The 20,393-nt window shown below is 39.8% G+C and overlaps 1 protein-coding gene across 18 annotated transcripts in view; it reads right to left on the reverse strand.

Moving 5' to 3' along the window:
* Positions 1 to 20,393, reverse strand: part of AGAP1 (ArfGAP with GTPase domain, ankyrin repeat and PH domain 1) — a 372,200-nt gene that overhangs the window by 222,543 nt on the left and 129,264 nt on the right. For all 18 annotated transcript variants that reach the window (XM_040560959.1, XM_040560960.1, XM_040560957.1 and 15 more), the window contains 3 exons: positions 16,702 to 16,787; positions 13,896 to 14,037; positions 9,837 to 9,971 (listed from right to left, as the gene is read on the reverse strand). In XM_040560959.1, the coding sequence (XP_040416893.1) occupies positions 9,837 to 9,971; positions 13,896 to 14,037; positions 16,702 to 16,787 (363 nt within the window). The remainder of the gene's footprint in view (positions 1 to 9,836; positions 9,972 to 13,895; positions 14,038 to 16,701; positions 16,788 to 20,393) is intronic.

Here is a 20,393-nt window from a genome sequence, read left to right on the forward strand (position 1 = left end):
TAATTAAAGAGATCAGATTTTAGAAGTTTCACACTGCCCTCTGTATTTCAGAAGTTGTTGGGCAAGCTGTAAGGAATACATCTTGTAAGAGAGCAGATGAGGCCTTTACACATTGTCTTAAGATTTGTCAATAAAAATCTAATTTAAAAATATTTTTCAAAATCAAGAAAAACAGATTAAGTGATGATATCATAACATAGAGCATACCAGTATACAGTAAGAACAGCAGAAGCTACTAGCAGGGCAGGCTATACCCCCAACACGCAGCAAATGAGCTGCAGTTTAGACAGGCCTCTTAGAAATCAGAAGGATGTGACTAAGAAAAAGGCTGCAGCTTTGAGAAAGAGCACACAAACAGCTGCTTCCAGAAGCTCAAGTGAAGCCCTTCTTTGGCCCTTCCCAACCTCGTAGTCAGCTCTGCCATCCTCCATTACAGCATCATTAGCATGGGCTAACGAATCACTGAGCTAACAGGTGTTACCGAAAGGTTTTTATCCTTGTGGCTGGACACATGCCCTGTGACTGCGCCCTTAGCAGCGGTGCAGTCACTGGTACTCAAAGCACAGCTGCGCGACCCACCCGTTTGCTTTTCAGGTCACTTTGCTCAAGCAGAATGGCTGTAATCACCACTGCTCTGTTCAACTTCTGCCACCAGGTCCACCAGGAACACAGCACAAGAAAGTTTAACAGACAGATGTTTCTCATAATTCAACCTCTGACAACCTGAAAGGACACCTGTCTTATTTTTGTTGGTTTCCCTTTTTTCTCCTCTCTTGGGAATAAGGCTCTGCAGGATGCAAGACAATTTAGCAGCAATTTTATTTTCCCCAGGTACTAAACACAACAGCAACACAAATGTCTAATGCAGGCTGTAAAACAGCAAAGCAGAAACAAATTAGAAGTGAAAATACAAGCAAAAAACCTGAAAGCGTGTTTCAGCATTATACTAAAAGTGCAATGCACTCAGAGAGGCTTATAGCTACAATACCCTGCATTTTAAAAAAGCACTAGTTGATTGCTATCAGATTAGAAGTGATACTTGATATTAAAAAGTGAGAGAGCAAACGCTGTCATTTCTTCAGATACATTTACAGAACTGACACAACCTACAGCTCTGCAGAAAGAACCACCACATGCCTTCAGATCAGCGCAAACATCCACATCGCACTTAGCTAATATTTAATCTGTGGCTCAAGTATTGACATTACTGACACATACACATTCAAAAGTAATTTTTTAAATGTTTGATGGAGGACAAGTTAATACATTGGGACAATAACAGAAATCACCATTTATTCATTGCACTGACTGCATAAGCAAAGGAGAGACAACACACAAAACCAAAATACCGAAGTCTGAAATATTTGGCTGTAGCAAATGCAGAGAGAATTCATCAGGAACTTTCTAGCTTTCTCCCTCTTCTAGAGCTTGCATTCACATCAGTTTTTGGCGTTAATGGAAAACAACTTTTATCTGTTTGCAAGACACTTCATGAACCTGCTTAGGACATTTTTTTGTAACTCAAAACGTACATGAACCTATAAAACGCGCTACTTATGCCTCTCATGCTCAGGTCCATTGCCAATAAAAAGCGACTGACCACCAACCAACCATCGTGCTTCCTTCCCCAGAATTTCTTTTCACATTTGCATCCAAGTACATAAACCTAATGGACCAATCCTGAATCTTCAGTAATGAAAACCATATTCTTTCATGTTTTAATGAAACATATCAACATTGTTTCCATTCAGTGAAGGATTATCATGGATGAACTAGGTCCTTCATTTATCCTACTCCTCAGAAAACACAGCAGCTGTCACCTACTGCATAACTATCTCATCACCATGTGTTCTAGGTTTCAAGTAACATGCCTACTGCATATACTTCAAATTAATAGTTAAAGAAAATGCTGTAAAACTAACCCTATAAAATTAGGCATACAAGAAGTTCTTAAGAGACTGTTTTTTACATATAGCCTAGTGAACGACACACCCACTGTAGCTAAAAACTGAACCTCTCTGGAACTTTATTAGCACTACAGCATTCAACTCCTCTGTACGTATGTCACTTCTTAAGTGACATACGCAGAACTACACCTCCTGATCCCACTGTTCAATTCCAAGAATAAGAAAAGTGGATGCAGTTGTGTCATTGGAAGATCCTTCCCTCTTCTCCACTCACTTCTGAATCCAAGGGCAAACTTGAAGAAATCTGATGGAGCACTAAGAGCCTCAAAGTCCCTGCAACTTTCATGAAACTATGCCACCAGGCAAAGGGCATGTGAAGGTCCCAACAGGGGCTGTTACATCAGGTAACTGCTAAGCAAGAGACACACAATACGCACAGAAGTGACCTTTACAACCCCAAAAAAACAGGAAAAAAAAGCTTGAACTATAATTCATAAAAAAAACATGAATTTCAGTCAATCAGGAATTATAAATCCATAGAAAAGGGGGGTTCCAGTATTTTCTTACCCAACTCACACCAATACCCGTTATTTTCCAGTCCAATCCAGTCTGCAGTGTTAACTGTTTCAAGAATGAAGACTTCTTCACTCTTTTGCTATTCTCTGCAGGAAGTTGAGAAATTTGTACAGCTCATTTCAAGGCTTTCTATATGACAATTACTTCACATATACTGAAAAATTTCCTCCTACCAACTACCGTGGGACCCTCCCATAACAATGCCAAATCTGATTTATGATACCACCATATCAGAACTGACAGAGAAGGTCCCACCTGTGGGCATGGGTCTGAGAGGTCATATGGAAGTCAGTAAGTGTTGAGAGAGATCTAAACAGACATAAAAGCAGCCACTACAAAACCACTGATCAAGTGAAATTCCTCTTTCCAGAATCATACAAACTACATCTTCGCAGATACTGATGGTGCATAAGAGTTACGGACGGTCTGGAGTAAGGGCGAAGTTCAATATTAAAATAACATCAAGTTCAGAATAAAATATGCATGCAGAAATGGAGTTTGCACCTTGCAGATTTTTGCAGAGATACCGTATCACCTGGTGCTTTAGAGCAGGCGATGGTGCTGGCATCCCTACGGAAATAACTGCTCCTGGAAGGAGGAGGTGAAGAGCCCTGGGTTAAACCACAGCATGGCGAGGGGCACTCGGCTCAGAAGGCACAAGTACTGAGCACAAATGTTTAACGTAGTTCTGGATACGTCTCAAATACTGCACATCAACCAACAGCAGCTCACTCTTCCCATGTTTTACTTACACTAAAATTTTATACAGAAGTGTTAATTTTAAGTTCATTTATATGCCAGTGAGTTCTTAAAACATGAGGTCAGAGGTTTTATTGCTATAGGGTAAGCCACAGTACTAAGGACAAAAAATTGTCCCTTTTGTTGCTCCTTCTTAAGAAAATTCAGAAAATAAAAATAGCTGGACCTCATAAAACAGAGATTTGTTTCCCAGTATTGTTGCAGCATGGGAGAAAAAAATCAAAGTTTTAACAGGCTGATAGAGTACATCTTTGACAAGTCTAACTAATGAGTAATCAGAGCCGCTTGTCACTTCTGATGCCGTGCTGCAGCCATAAGCACTCCACAGAAAGGTCACAGCTGTACGTTGCTGAAATCAGAGTAATTACAGGAGCCAGAGGACCTGCTCTCGAGCTCCGCATGGCACTTTGGGTGCACATAGCTTCAGCCTCTGACATCGGCACTGAAGAACCCTTAGGGCCATATCTAGTGCAAGAGTGAATACTGCCTCTTCCTAAAAATCTGTCAGCACGATAGGAACAAGACTTTATTTACTTCCCATTAGACTGATTAACATTTCTTAATGAAAATACATCTATAAAAACTGACTCATTAATACTGATAACAAGTGACAGCCATTCCCTGCAATCCAGGCCTACAAGGATTAATTTGTCATCTACTATCCTGTAATGGACTATTTATACTTCAAGGTATCCCTTTTAGACACAGTTGTTCAACAAAACAGTGGAACTATTATTTGGTTTTGAAAATAAAATGGTCTCAAAAAAGGATTTGGAAATAAATATCCAATAAACATTTATACACACACTCCATAATACAAGATTAGCTCAATTTGCAAAGAAAACATGCAAAAAACCTGCAACAGCACAACACCTGAGCTAAAGGTCCAAACTGTGAGGCAGCACCAACCTGCTCCATCCACACTGACATGAAGTAGCTAATTCCTGCCCCAATATCCAGGGATTTATTGCTATTTTGGGCGTTAATTCAAAATTTTTGTGTTACAGCTATCCATACAAGGTAAAGTATCCCAAATCTGTGTTTGATACCTCAGGTATACAGGATATATATATCCTATATACTACTGCACGTACAACAGAGTGGGCGATTTGAATTTTCACTTTCTCCCTTGTTTAGGGCACATGACAAAGTACCAAAAACCAAACCCCATCCCAAACAAATTCATTTTTCATTAAGACATGACAGCAGCAATGCCATCCTCAGTATCTGAGACAGGTACTTTGCATCAAAAAACTTCCATCAAGCAGCCCTTCACAGGATCTAATCCGTCTGACAATACCTCAACAATGAAGCTCTAAACACCAAAATCACAAAATCCCTTCCCAGCAAGACTCATAAGTAACACAGACACAAAACACTTTTTCTCCCAAAATACATTGCTACTACCTATGCAAGTAGGTTAGACCGCAAGCCCTTAAGACTGGCTTCACAACCATCCCCTCCAATTAAGAAATCCGGGAGTTATAAAAACTAACATGACCAACCAGAAGATTTTCAGCATTTTTAAGCATAACAGTAGTAAGCCATAGCAATATAGAGAATTCCCACATTAAAACACAATGCTGAAAAAAGTAACTGTTTTCCACTTTCATCTCTAACTGTTAAGATACAGTACCAGACTCAACACTGAATTGAAATCAGATTCAAACCCTTTTTTTCCATACCCAGCGATACAAGTTACATTGATGGTGAAAGTTTCTCTTATAAATATTTGAACATTTCTTTTTCCTTTGTGATTTAAGAGTTGCATAGCACACGGTTAAATGGGTCAAAAAAAAATGAACATAAACTAGGGAGAGACGTGCAATTATGAATACATCACGAACAAAAATAAAAGCAATTCTTATGCATTAATGGTACATCAAGCTAATTCAAGAAGGCTAAAATCATTAAAAAGGCATCCTGGGGCAGTGCACAGTCATTACTATATTGCGCTGACAAAAAATGTTAAAATAATCATTTCCAGTGTCATTGATAAAATTCATTTTGATAAGCAGGAAAACCCCTCTAATTCTTAACAATGAAATCTGAAGCTAGATCAAATACTAAACAGACCCATTTTATCTTTAAAACCCAAACTCCCCTGTCCAGCAATCCCCAGTTCCAAATAGCAAGAGTAACTGACACCTTATTAAGCTGGAATTATTAATATTTTTTTTCATTTAAGACTGAAATTCAGGGCCTGCTTGTGCAGATCCAACTTCAAACAGCAGAGATTAGACTCAAGTGGGACAACGCTAGGGGTTACAAACACCCCTCTGAAGTGTTCAAAACTATGCTTCACTTTAGCATACAAACTCTTACAGCAGATTGTCAAGTTGCGTATCTGAATACTTACCACACTTCAGAAATTACAAGCTGTATCACAGTATCAAAGCAGTTTAATTTGTAGATTATTAGGACATAGGAAAATGAGCAAATCTTAGTCTTTTGAGATGTGTATACAATGAATGACCCCACTGACACTTCTGATTACAAATCTAGTTTTCAACTTCATCCAACATTAAAGAACAATCAAATAAAAACATAGAAGTACATTAACTATGCATCAGCTTCCATAATGTGTTTCTGCACACAAAAATAAAACTATTCATATTACAAAAGCATGAACTTACTTTGCTGCAATCAGTGAGCTTATCAAGTGTAAGAAAAGGAAGAATTGTAAACAATATATTGGAATTTATCTAAAGAATGAAGTAACAACTTCATAATAATTATTCAAGTTGAAGTATTCTAACACTCAACAGTGGGAAAAACAGGAACTGAGTTATAACAGACATAAGTCATAACGGATGATCACTAACAGAGTTCAGTGCTTGCATGGATAAAAATTAGAAATTTGATTTCTAATGTGAGTACAATGAAGGTATGAGTAAAAAACCCTTCACTGAAACTTCTAGTTTCTTCAGCAGAAAGGTAGGTCTACATCATATTAATGTATAAAAGGAAAAAAAACACTAAATTTTTAGAAAAGCTTGTAAAACTTCACCTTTTGGAACAAAACTACTAATTGCTATGTTTAAGGAAAGCCTATCGGGACTAGGACTCGTAGCAGGGTTTTGGACACTGGAAATTTACAGACAGTTACAGATTTAACACCACCTCGCTGGCAATTCAGACTTCCTGAAAAGCAGCATTGGGTTTGGAACACCAACTATACAGGTATATCACAGCTGACACAAATCATTACATGCAGCATTGGACTTGATGAAAACAGAGTCACAGCATACAAAACAAGAGCACTAAAGTTAACAGGAGTTAACGAAAACCAACCTCTCCTGCTACATCCTCTACAACATCCACATTTAACAAAAAAGCCCATGTCAATCAACGTTATTCTAAAAATTTAAAAGAAGTCCTTCAAAGCTATGAGCCAGCAAAAATAGCAGGCTATTGGACAACATAGTGAGGCACCCTTACAGAACTACCAAAGCAGACACCTTGGAGCATTTCAATACCAAGCACAAGCTACCCTAGAACATCATGGCAAATGGTTAAGTCCTAAACCTGAATTCCAAGAATGGATATCCACCCAGTTGGAAGCAAAGTCTAGAAACAATTCCAATACACAGAAATACACAGGAATAGTAGCTACATGTCTTGTATACTGTCATATTTGTGGGAGACAAAGTGGTCAACAACACTTTCTCCTCAGCAGAAAAAACAGCAAGAACCTGTCTTACGCATTCATGTATTAATGAAGATTTTTAACGTAACACTTGGTCTGTACCCCTTTCACGTTTGCTGAAAAAATGCAGTTATTTTATCAAGGCTGCTAGCACTGACTCGGGTTTCCCTCAAATAATAAGAAACGCTCAACAGCATCGTCTTACTGGGTGAAGAGCTAGCCTATCCATCCTTCCCTCATCTCTTCTCCTTTTTCATTGCCAATATCTATATCAAGAAGCGTTGTGGCTTTTCATTTTAAGTCAGGCTAGGCTTCCTGATCTTGGACAAGCATTTGCAATTATTCTGGCTAGCATCTGAACACAAACAGAAGTTACTGACCACTGCTGACAGTTGCTTGCTTTTGAGTGAACTGGAAGGGCTCATCCCTCAAGGGTTGTAGCAGAGAATTTACCTGTAGACCTACTTTAAAAAAAAAAGTTAACTATGGGTATGGGGTCAAAGTCGAACAACCAGGCAGGTGTTTGGCTACCCTGCTGAAGAGGCAGCCTGACAAATTTAGGATAAGGGGAGGAAGAGCTGCTCCAGTTGAACACCAGCTTCAGAGAGGATGAGTTGCTAAGCACACCCCAGCAAGGCACCAGGCTGGCTGCACACAGTCAGAACCACAAGGAACTGAAAACTTTTCGTAACTGCATGCCAGCAAGGTCACCTCACACAACACCGTGGGCAGTTTCACGGAATTACATGAGGTACATGCTGTTCTGTACATTTTATGTTTAATACCTATCAACACACAAAGAAGGTGAAATAAAATTAGAGCATGCGCATAAATCTAGTGTATATTTCACGATGCTAGCTTGTATTTCCTAGTGAATAAAAAGGCAAAGTTATTCTCACTAAGTCATAGGCTCTCACGGAGTGAATGGTCTTTAAAGCAAAGGTGACAGAGCCATGGGTCACCCCCAGCTGTAGTTGGTGTCCCAGTGACAGCCCTCCCTATGACACAGTCTATATCCCAGTAAGTCAGCCTGCTGATGTACATGACAAGGATCTCTCACATTCTGGCAAGTGTCCTTTTTCTAAAGGGAACACAACTTAAAAACTTTCTTCAGATTTCTGTCTTTCTATCCCTTGCCTTCCAAAAGGTCTGCAGTTTTGTAGACCACACGATCCCTCTGAATCAACCACTAAAAACTTAAGCCTACATTCAACCTGATCAACCCAGAGTTGCATAGACCAAGAGTCATTTAATCAATTCCTCCCTATTAACAACTTGTACTGTTCATTCACACCCTCTCATTTAATGGGGTTAAGAAGCTGCTTTGCTTCTTGCCGGAAAAAAAAAGCAAAAATTATCAGAAATTGGATTTGGTCCCAGACGTGTCTGGCAACTGTGACACATTTATACAGAAGCATTCCTAATTCCATTAGTTGGTAAACATTAAGTATTTGGTTGACCACCATGTAGGTAAAACAGAATTTGAAATTTCCTGAACACATTTGTCAATTCTTTCTACTTACTCCTGAAATTTAGTAGAGATAAATAAGCTTCCTGGAGGCTTATGAGTTTATCACACTACGTTTTTGCAAAGAGATTTCTCTCTCAAAAGCTCGAGGTGAAAAAAGAGTAGACTGTACACCAACACTTAGAATATATAATTATAACTCTAACTATAGCTCGCACTCAAAAATAAACGTACTAACAAAAACCCTAAATGGTTCTTTGAAACTCATTCAATACAGAAAATGCAGGCAGTGAAAACAGTAATTTCTGCAACTGGTTCAATAGAAAACATTGAGAAAATTACAAAGAAAGCTTTAAACAGTTTTCTGAGATACTTCCAACAGGCTGGTTGAGCATACCCTCATTTGGAATCAAGCACAGTGCAGCATATGTCAGTGTTTTCCATCTGAAAATTAGAATGCTTGGTTTTTTTTTTTTTTAAGCCATCTTTGCAGATACATAAATCTTTGCACTCTGATACACACTGATGTGACACCACCTCACGACAACTAACAGTGCAGGTCTTTGCAACAAAATGCTGACAACAACAAAACAAAACCCCACAGAACTAAAGACTTTTGAGCAGTAGTTCAATGTAATTAAGGTTTCTAAATGCAGAACTGTCATATTCAGATACTACACACCCATCACTAGAACAGAAGGCAACAAAATCCCAAGACACATGGCTGAATTTCCACTAGAGGGTGCACGAAGTCCATTTCATGTACCAAAGATTAAGTTCAGCGTGGCTTCTGCAGCCACAAAAGTTCTTCCAAAAGGTTAACTGTCCAAAATAGTTACAAATAGTCAAAAAAAAAAAGACTTTTGTTATTCATTTTTTAGATGGTACACAATGATCCCTAATACCTCATACAAGGCAAACTAGAACATTGCTGTTATTCATGTTTTAAATCATCCTTTAGCAGCCAACTTCTAAACACCTACACAAAACTTCCAGCTTTAAACACTCTATGAATGCCACAAGTTATTTCATGATTATTCTATTCCTATCAATTTTCTCAGTTTATTCCTGATTTCTCAAATGTGGAAGACAATTTTAAACTACTTGGCACAAATACACTCTCAGCATCTCCACAAGCACTAAATCAAAACGAAGTAAACTTTACTAATATAAAGCACGCACAAAGGAAAATAGAAAAATAAAGACTAAAAGTAGCTTAAGATGCCAAAAACTAAAGGTGGTGGGTGGTAGACAGCACAACACTGTGCACGTGCCATGTTAAGCATAATAAGGCCTCTAATTATCTTAAGGTATTATAAAAAATGAATAAATCCCTAGAAACAAATATTTTCTCTACCTAATCATTAACAAATACTTGCAAAATGGGAAAGCACCAGACCTGTCAGACATCAGTGGTTATTTAAAAAACAGCTACAGCACTATGTGATATGCTGGATGAAGAAAAAGTAATCTTTACCATCTTGAAAGACTCTCTCCACGTTGAGCCCGTACGTAGCACAGGTTTCATAGTAAGTGCATCTCTTGAGATCATTTGATAACTTCCTTGCTCTGGCATCATCTATGACACGTGGGTTACTGGAACTTATAGCATCTACAGCAACAGGGGTAAAATATATATACATACAGATTTAAACACAGTTTGAAAACAACATCTTAGAATTACTAATACCCAAACGATGAATTTAAATACAAACCACGTGACTTTTAGAATTTTTAGAAAAAAGAGGACATAACTCCAAATGTTATACTTCAAAAAAAATCAACTTATATCTTAAAATACTTAAAATCAACAGCACACTGATTCATTCTAAAAAGCTAGGAAAAACAAAGTGGTTTTAAGTTACCCTAAAATATACTTCGATCACCAGCTCAAATAAAATACATAATCTTACAAAAGAGAACATGAGCTCTGAAGGAAAGCATACTTAGAAAAAACAAGTGGCTGATAATTATAAACATGTCAAATGATTTTTAAGCCTCCTATAAATATCAGCAGTGGCTCACAGGTAACGTTCACCTGTAGCATGAAGCATGAAACATTTCATGCTTGTAAGAACAGAACACTTTCAGTAGTGAAACAATGAAATGCAGTGAATAAATGGTACCATGCATTACTGCAACACCCAGAAAGAGTTAGATGTGTACAAGATATAATTTTCTAAAGAACAAAAACACAACAAGAAATACTAAGACAGCTGGGGAAATAAAATTCAAGACAGCAGATAAAAAATAACACCACTGTATGGAATTGCAAATAACGCTTTGCTAAAAATCTGAAATCCAATTCTTGTCTCAGCTCCTCAGCATAACTCAGTGCAAGTATGCTCTTTTTTCAGTCGATTCCTTCCCAGTGGATAGGTTATTTCTCTCTGCACTCTATTTAGCCATTGAGAGCTAGCAGCCAGCTAGGCTGAGCCAGCATCACAGGACTCCTCCTGTCTAAACCTACCCCTGTGCATGCCCAGCACACACACCTCCGCCTAGGCAGTCACTAACCAGGTTAACATAAAACTGGGGTTGTCCATATATTCATGTTCTGCTGCTGACCTGACTTTCAAGTCACAGCTGAGACTGGATCCAGTAAACTCATCGAAAATGGCTTTGAATGAGTCTCAAACCTTGATTTAAACACACTGATGAAATATTGTGGGCACATACTGTAAAGCTAGTAATAAAACAGTAATTTATTTTTCAGAGCTAAATGACAATACTTTCAACCTCTCTGCAAGAGCTGTTTCAGGTGTGCTTTTTAACTGCAATTTCTAGGGCTTAACTGTAAGAGCTGAAAAAAATTGTACCAGGAAAAAAAAAACATGCTAAGGAGAAATCTCTTCACTACTGCCCTCCATCATAGCAAAGAACTCTATAAGGGTTGTGTTTGACTATTTACAAAGTGATAGCACTATGATCAAATCTTCAAAAGCAACTTCTTTTTTTCCCCTCCCAGGAATATCATAGTAGTTAATTAGCATTGGCAAAAAAAGCTGCAAGGAGAGACAAAGTACAGCCCAATCTACGAAACTCTGCAGCTATCACCTGGCCACCACAACAGGCATTGATTTCAGCATTTAGAGGTGCTCAGAAAGTTTTTCTAAAATCTGCTGTTTTCCATGGTAGCAAGTGTTTTCAGGACAAAACAGCCTCACTTCATTGTAAACGTGAAGTCAGTGACTGCTGCAGTGCTATACCTGAGGCTCGGACCTGAGCATGATAAGACCACTGATGTTACTGCTCCATTCACAGGATCTGACTAGTTAAAACAGAGCAGTTAATTTAGAAAGCTAACCGCACACTTCTTTTTTTTAAGCAGCAGAGGGCGCTGACAACATGTAACCAGAATTGAACTGTTCAATACCACCATGGCTACTAGAAGTTCAACTTCCGAAGCAAAGGCAGTGCTGCAGGCAGGAGTGCGCCTCCAGGGCAGAGCACCTCCACTTCCCCTCACTTCCCAGGGGAAATGGCAGAAAGCACATCTCTGTGAGCACCGGGAAAGTGCTGATGTCTGGGGAAAGCTTTCATTTCACAGATTGCTTCATGAATACTGGTTGTATCTAACAAGCTGGGTGTCAAACAGGTAAATTTTGTAATAAAACGCATCACAGTCTGAAAGCCGCTGTAGCCAAAAGGCTCTATTTTCTGCTGATGCTTACTCCAAAAACTAGCAATATTTCTGTCTTTAGTCACATATTAACAATTCCCTTTGCATTGATGTTGCAACAGAAAATGAGCTTTACAAAACAAATTCCTTTCTGGTACTAACTGGAAGGAGATGAGACCACACTCCAAAGTGACAGAAATGCATAAAACTGCCTCAGTGAAGTGTTTCCCCCTCCCATTTTTCTGGAGTTTCAAAGCGGACTGCGTAGCCCTGCAGAGCAGTTCATTTCTGCTTTTGGCTCTTAATTTCTGCTATCCTAGGATTTTTGTTGTACCTACTTCCCTTTTCATGTTTTTATCATCTGTTTCCGCCCTGAGGCCCTGTCTCTGTTCTTCCTCCTGTGCTCCCCACACTTCCCCCTGCTTCCTGTGGCAAAGGGCTGGTGTCGCAGCTCTGCGGGCATGCGGCTGGAGGCAAATCACTCTGACCACAGGACTTGCAAAAACCACAAGCAAAGAGAGCAATCAAAAGCATCAGCAGCACTAAAATCTATGGCGTACACTAAGATGCCCACAGTCAAATCATAGAATGGTTTGGGTTGGAAGGGCCCTTAAAGCCCATCTCGTTCCAACCCCCTGCCATGACAGGGATTCCACCCACCAGATCAAGTTGGCCAAGGCCTCATCTAACCTGGCCTTGAACACCTCCAGGGATGGGGCATCCACAGCTTCTCTGGGCAGCCTGTGCCAGGGCCTCACCACCCAAATCCACAAGAGTAGCTCGTGACACTTGTGCTTTCCCTCTAACTTCGCAGAGGAACTTAGCAATATACAGCAACCAGTGCTTCAACGTAAAGAAACACAAACATGTCTTAAACTGTACTTTCAAAACAGCAGGTCTCTAAAGTAAGGCATCTATGCAGCAAGTCCTATTTGGTAGGAGTTATTCCAGGACACCTACATGACTAGGTACAGGGAAGCCTCAACTCTTCTGCCTCTGTTCCAGCCCAAACACCCAGCAAACCAACCACAGTGCAGAACACTACTGCACCATAAAGCTGATGCTGCAGTCAAGCAAGGCAGAGAGTATCAACCAGACAGCTCAGACACAAAAGAAACTGAAATATTACCAGGAACTTTCCCTAACTAGATTTCATCCTCTAATAGTTTAAGCCAGCTGCTGTTTCAGAATGTGTTTTGGAAAAAAACAATTGGGGTGTTTTGTCTCAGATGACAAAAGGCTGCATTCCCATTTTGTGGAAGGTTTTCAATCTCTGATCTGTCTGCCTCCTAGGAATGCCACAGCACTGACCACTTTCAGACTGCTAATGTAGTGCAAACTGGTCCCTCTTCACAACTTACACAACTGATTCACCTGTCTGAATTCAGTGTTAGCATGTCTGCTGGCCAAGAAAGCCACCATGACTGGCAAGCATTGAATATATATTTATTTTTAAATCTAATGAGAGAAAAAGTTATTTACTAGCTTTTGGAAGACACTACACTGCCTTGGAAATCTAATTCTCAGATTGCCATGGAAGAAGCCAGATCAAATTACACATATTTAAAATGGCTTTTGTGCACTGTCACATCTATCATCATTTTTGGCTGAGTACTACAGTACAACCATTCTAAATCATGACAGAAAACCATTCTAAATCATCATTGCTAATACCCTACACTCTTTCAGCATCCCTAGGGCTCTGCATGGACATTTGTCTCCCATTTTAAACCAGTCCTTGTAATGCCAAGATCCTTGCAATGTACCAAGCCAGCTGAGGACACCTAGGAAATCACCTTGCTGATAGGGAAGGACAGGACATAGCACTGCCGACATGGCACTGCCAGCTTGGAACAGTCTGTACAGCCACAAAAGTACACTCTGAGGAAATGTTGTAGTCAAGATTGCACTTACCCTGAGTTCCCACTAGTACCATTGGAATTTCACTAGTGTTACGATAGTTAGCCATACGGCTGTAGTAGTGGTAAACGGTCTGGAAGCTGACTTCATCTTCCAAACTGAAGACAAATATAACAGCATCCACCCACATGGCAAACTGCGGAATAAAAATGGAAAAGGCAGACTGAGCACAAAGCAATAGAGAGGAAAAAAAAGAAAAACATTCTAATCTGACATAAGGGGAAATAGGAAATATACATCAGAGAAGCTTTGTTAGTGACAATAACTAGGTCTTAAAAAAAAAGTGTTGTATTATTTATAAAATGACAAATCAACGTTTATCACTGTGCCGGGTAGTATCTGGGATAAGCAAAGGTTTTTCCCCCACACTCAAAACTGTCTCTCTTCTTCACTGGTATATGATATTGTAAGCTACTATCGGTGCACACTGATTTTGATTCACAGAAAGAGAATGCCACAGCCTCAGATTTCTGTATTTGTGAATTATAAATGAAAAATACCTACCCCCTAGCATTCGGCTGCCCCATTTAGTGCATTATTTTCCCCACTCTGTGCTTTATGTGCTTGCATGCTGGTGTTTCTGTCAATGCCAGGACAAATATGGCTGTGGTTTTCCAAGCATTGAAAATAATTCTCACATCTCGATCAACGTCCAAAAACATTAATTTCAAATTGTCTGTGAGTTTATAATTAGAACTCTAGTTGGACAAACAGTACTGAATGTCTCATTCAGCTTCCAGTGTGAAAGCAAACTCTCCTCTCTTGGCATCAGTAATCTACTAAAGGACACGAGTGCGCACAAGCCAAGGCAAGGTGATGTTTTAGTGACCATGCAAGTGAAAAAGACTTAGCTTACAAGTGAAACAACACGGTTTAAGCACATTTAACATAACAGTAAATGTATACAGCACATAAAAAAAAGTTAAGCTTACCTCACTGCCCTTATTTTTCCCTAAGTGATTCCATTCCTACCCAAATTTAGACCGATGGAAACAAGTTTCAGCCACCAGTACTCATGCTTGTTATTATATTACTACTACAACATGCCAGGTAGGTTAGGGACATGAACATACAGAGCTGCAAACAGGTCGGTTTGAGAAACATTTTGGTACATTTTGCAGTTTTACATAACTAGTCTAGGTTTGTAAGCACTTAACTTCAGTCCTACCAACTCTTGCAGTTTTGTTTCTGCTCTGCTGACAGTAGTTCAGCTCTTTCTCGTGGAGGTAGAGATTCTATCCCAATTACCCACAAAAATATAGCATACTTTTGCAAAAAGCACAGCCTCAAGGCTGAAATAACCAGCCCTTTCTATATTATAAGTGAATATTGATGTGAACATTTTTTCTTCATATTTTTGTTATAAATATTCATTAACACAGAAATAAACTTTTTATTGAGGGAATTAATAAGCAGATTAAAGATATTTATCATACATGCAACTTGAAATTATGCCTACAACACAACAAAGAGAATTTACAAGTGAAATGTGTCTTCTGAAAAGCAAAACAGCACTAACACCTTAGGCCTTTCATTCTTTTTCTGAAGAACAATCTCAGCCACAGCAGTAATTAAACACCCCCAATTTACCTAGCATGGATCAAAGGCAAAACAGTGCCTGATCATTAGTTTGCAGTTAGTTCAAATGAGCTCTGCAAAACCAATTCTTCAGGTACACAAATATTTAGATGGCTGTGTGTACCTTTATAATTGCAGTATTATCTTTTTTTTTTTTTTTTTTATATGAGTGAATACTCTCTAAGCTGTGAGGCCTGAGAACCGTTGTGTACTTCAGCCAAGTCATTCACAGACCAAAACAGAGAACTTCATTTAGGCTCATGCCTCACATGGCTGCAGATGTGTGAACCAGACTTCCTTCCAGGATGTCCCTTTTGGTCTCCGTTTCCCCTACCTCCTTTCTCTTCTCCTTTGCCCTGCCACCTTCCCCCATGCTCTCATCCTCCTGCAGCTAACGAGCAACAGTGGAGCACTGAAACCCAAGCTGCCACCGCTGGCACCGCTCCCACTCAGCTGTTTGGCAACAGCACAGCTCCTGCTGCTAATCCACTACCGAACAGCTGAGCAAAGCAAGGCCAGCGCCTGAGAAACCTCGCTAGTGCCCACCTAAGAACAGGTAGAGAGAGGGAAAACCAAGAGGATGCCTGAAGACAAGGACATTGCCCTGCAGCCAGGCTGGTAGAACCTTCACAGGTTTAAGCAATAAGCAAATGCTTCACCTCACTTAAATAGCGTAGCAGTGTTAGGTACACAAACCCAATTTTCTTCTTCTGATGAGACTCCTTCTATGGGACAAGGAGGTGACAATACACAGAAACCACATGGCAAACCCGAGAACCTCAACAGTGAACTGGAAGTTGGAAGGTTGAGTCTTAAAATGGCACAGGGAGGAAGACATGGAAGCAATAAGGAACGCAGATTCATACACAAGTATGACTGTCACTGTGCATGTATGCATCTACTTGATCTGTATTTTAAGAACTTAGAGATTCTAGCTCAGAAGAAAACTTAAGACTATAACATGCAGTTTTGTGGTCACTGGAATCGTAATGATTAGGCATTCAACAGAAGGTAGCCTATACTTTTAAATATAATTTCATATTATACTCGAATTCCCCAATATTTTTTTTTTACCCGAGAGCATTTTACCAGCTGAAAGATAAGCAGACACAGGAAAGAACAAAGCGTAGTAAGTTCTCATAAAGAAAGGTTCAGGTACATTTACGAAAAACAAGTGGAAACTGTGATTTTAGCCCGATAAAGCTCAATATGCAATGCTCACCTGTGCCTCTGGAGGGCCCCCTTCATCTCTAATCAGCAGCAGATAGCTTTGTCCATCAACTACTATCTCTTTCTTGAATCTCCCACCTGTTACACAAAGTAACTCATTATAGAAGTGAAAAAGTAAAACAAAACACAAAATAGAAAAAGGCTTCACTTGTGGAAAGAGTGTATCTAAGATCTTTCACAAATACATGATCTGCTGGGAATATAAGTTCGGTTCGTATGCACTAGCATAGAAATTACTGAAGAAAGTTAAGTTGCATACTTTAAGGCTAATGGGGAAAAAACAGCCAAAACTTCATTGCAAACACTAACTCTCATGGTAGATGTACTTTGTTTTGATATATGCAGGTAAAAGATAGTTGTCTGTTTTATGTAACAACAAGAAATGTATCTCTATAAAGGGCAACTATGTCACAGCTAGATACAAAAAGATCATGTATTAGAACCAGAGTATTTTACTGTAGGTCTTAGATTTTCCTCAAGAGAAGCCCAGTTCTTACAGCACACATGTAATGTTATGAAAATGGTACTTCTATATTCACAAATCACAGTTAGGGGAAAATACCAGACACATGTTAGACAAAAAACTACAATGGTGGTACCTGTGTAGAGATGTGCTAAACTAACAGAGAATGATGTGCCCTAACTGGCAGGATGAATTAAAGACCTGTTTCGGAGATCTAGATAAAAAGAGCAGAGCCACCCCCATTTTGTTCCTGGGCCTATTACTGAAATGCAGAATACTGAGTGCTTGAGAAGATGAAGAACTGGCACTGAACTCAAGGAACTAAACTGGGGCAAGGCAGCTGCACTGCTACCTTCCTGTTCCACTGTCTTAATGTCTTCAAGCATGACCCAAGGGCAAAATTGGGATTACTTTCCTTTGGGGTTAAGTATGTTTCAGGCATCCTGCTGCTTCTCCTGACAGACTTTGGGCAATGACAAATCACGTTTAGGGGTTTTGGTGTGACCGAGCCTAAACCAGGATTAGCACAGCGTGGCCTGCTTATGTATCTCGTTTGCATTCAGATCCCCCTCTGGGAACCAAGAGGGCTCTCATCTCACCAACCATGCCACAACGGTCCTAAAGCCTCCATGCTGAACACTGTCCAACCATCGCACATCTCCACTTACAACTAAGACAAAACATATCTACTAACATAAAAATTATTTCCTCACCCCCATTTTCAATCAGATCTATTTTCAGATTTGAACCCCATTTCCGAACTATGCTTGCTTCAAAACCTGCAATACTATCACAATAAATGCATTTACACACTTGCTGGGTGAGTGAACAGCTCTCACTTGTTCTACAAATAGGCTCTTCAAGCAACCAAGTCAGCACATACAGGCTAACCCTGATCCTCCAAGCAGTCACTCAGAAATGACTAGCCTTAGAGGAAGGCACAGGCTGAGACCCACCATTCCCCCAGCCCAGAGTAGGCTTCAAGTCAAGATCACTCAACAGTTCAGCTATGTGCAGTATGTAAGCATGTTTAAACACATTTCAAGTTTAATAAAAGACACAAGAACGGTACCGTTTTATTTTCTTACGTTTTCATTTTTTAAATCTACCCCATAAAGAACAGCTCAGCAGTACCAAGCATGCAACAATTAATAATGTCACATTTTTGACTGTTTAATTGCACAGAATGATGAGAGCACGTACGGACAGGCTTTCATTATCTTCGTTAAAAAAAATAATTCGATTTTGCCTTCCAAGATCAAGCAGCCGATAAACATATACCATTAGTGAACTTGAAAAGAATAATCAAATCCAAATATAAAACTTTGAAAAGAAACTAGCTTCAGCTCTTCGGATCTCAGTTTCAATTAACCACATCATTATTGCTCTGTTATCAATTAATTGTATATGCTTCATAAAGAAGTGCTAAATGAAATGAATTATCTAATACACAGCCCTCCAGAGGGACACTTTAAAGCTTTAAGTAACAATGGAAATGCAGTAGATGTGAGCAGAGTGAAAGTTTTGTATAATTACCATTTCCTGTTTCCTTTAATACTGAAAGTTTACCCAGCTAATTACAAAATACCATGAACACATTTAAGAATGACCTCATTATTCCCCTCGTCAATAGGATGCCTTTCAAATCTCACTGCATCTTCAAACACAGTCCTCAGAGGCATAAAGAAGTTACAGACAAGGTGAAATAGAATGCTTAAGTAGAAAATTGAAAAAAAAAATCCATAGACTTAGTATTAAAATGCATACGGATCACACATGAGCAATGATATGAAATTTGCTCTTGAGAGCCACTTCAGGGTCACTGAATTTTTATTCATTTATTTTAAGGGAACAGCTTTGAGAAATGTACCATATTTAACAAATATACCTGTTCCTTGCCTTCTCCAAAAACACTGTGCTTCGATCTCAGTGTGATAATTTATTTTTATTTCCAGTATGAAATTCAAACCTTAACACACTGTGCCACTTCAATAAGGTCTGTCTTGCTGGAAGAGCAGTACTGCAGTCAAGAAGCATACAGTAAACTTGAATCTATTCAAGTGGCTTGTTTCTCTGCCCTTAAACGCTGACTACGCTCATTGTCTGGAATATGCATCAGTCTCATCTGTTCCTTGTGTACCCCCATGAACTCATTGGAGTACAATTTTGTTTAGATTTAGATATTTCGTGATAAATAGTTTAAATCTGAAAATCCCCCAAACCCAAGTGTTTAAAACCGTGCCCTAGAATGAAGAAGTTCAGCTGGAAGGGACCTATGGAGACCATCAGGCCCAGCTGGCTGACCCCTCCAGGGCTAGCCAAAAGCTAACGCACATTACTGAGGGCAGTGTCCAAATGCCTCCTAAACACTGACAGCCCTGGGGCAGCACCCACCTCGCTAGGAAGCCTGTTCCAGTGCTTGATCACCCTCATAGTAAAGGAATTTTTCCTAATGCCCAGTCTGGGCCTCTCCTGGTTCCTGTGTGTCCTGACATCGGGTCGCAGGGAGCAGAGGCCAGCGCCTCCCTCTGTGCCTCCCCTCAGGGAGCAGCGAGGTCACTTCCTGGCCTTCTCTTTTCTAGACCAGACAACATGAGTGTCCTCAGCCTCTCCTCACAGGACATGCCCTCCAGCCCTTCTACCAGCTTTGTTGCCTTCCTCTGGGTGCTTTCAGCATCCTCTTTTGATTGTGGAGCCCAGAACTGCACGCAATACCCAAAGTGAGGCCACACCAATGCTAAACACAGCGCACAGCAGTGCAATGGCAGCTGTTTTGGCATGCTTCTGCATGGACAGCACTGCACTAGTAATTTCTGTAAAATGCATCTCTGGAATTTGTAAAAGCATCACAGGGCCACAGGGCACAATGAATTTGACAGATCAGCCAGTCGGAATACTGAACTACCACTGCCTTTGGAGGAAGTCAAGAGGTCTCCCATGGCTACAAAATACCACTCTATTTTTTCTAATATCCTTCTCTACGATGGAGTCACAGCACACCATCTAAGCTGAAGACACTGAAAACAAAGAAATGACCTTCAAAATTAAAAAAGAAAGTCTCAGAAACACATCAAGTAGTCCCAAAGGAGGCAACTAGCTTTGTTCTAGTCACATCACTATTATGACACATGCAGCTTTTTAATGAGGAAATTTCTCAGCTCCCACATGTACCTGCCAAAAGAGGTCACAGATATAACAAGACTGGCAGCGTGGACTACAGC

This window comes from Cygnus olor, chromosome 6, assembly GCF_009769625.2.
Source record: "Cygnus olor isolate bCygOlo1 chromosome 6, bCygOlo1.pri.v2, whole genome shotgun sequence".
NCBI classification, from domain to species: Eukaryota; Metazoa; Chordata; class Aves; order Anseriformes; family Anatidae; genus Cygnus; species Cygnus olor.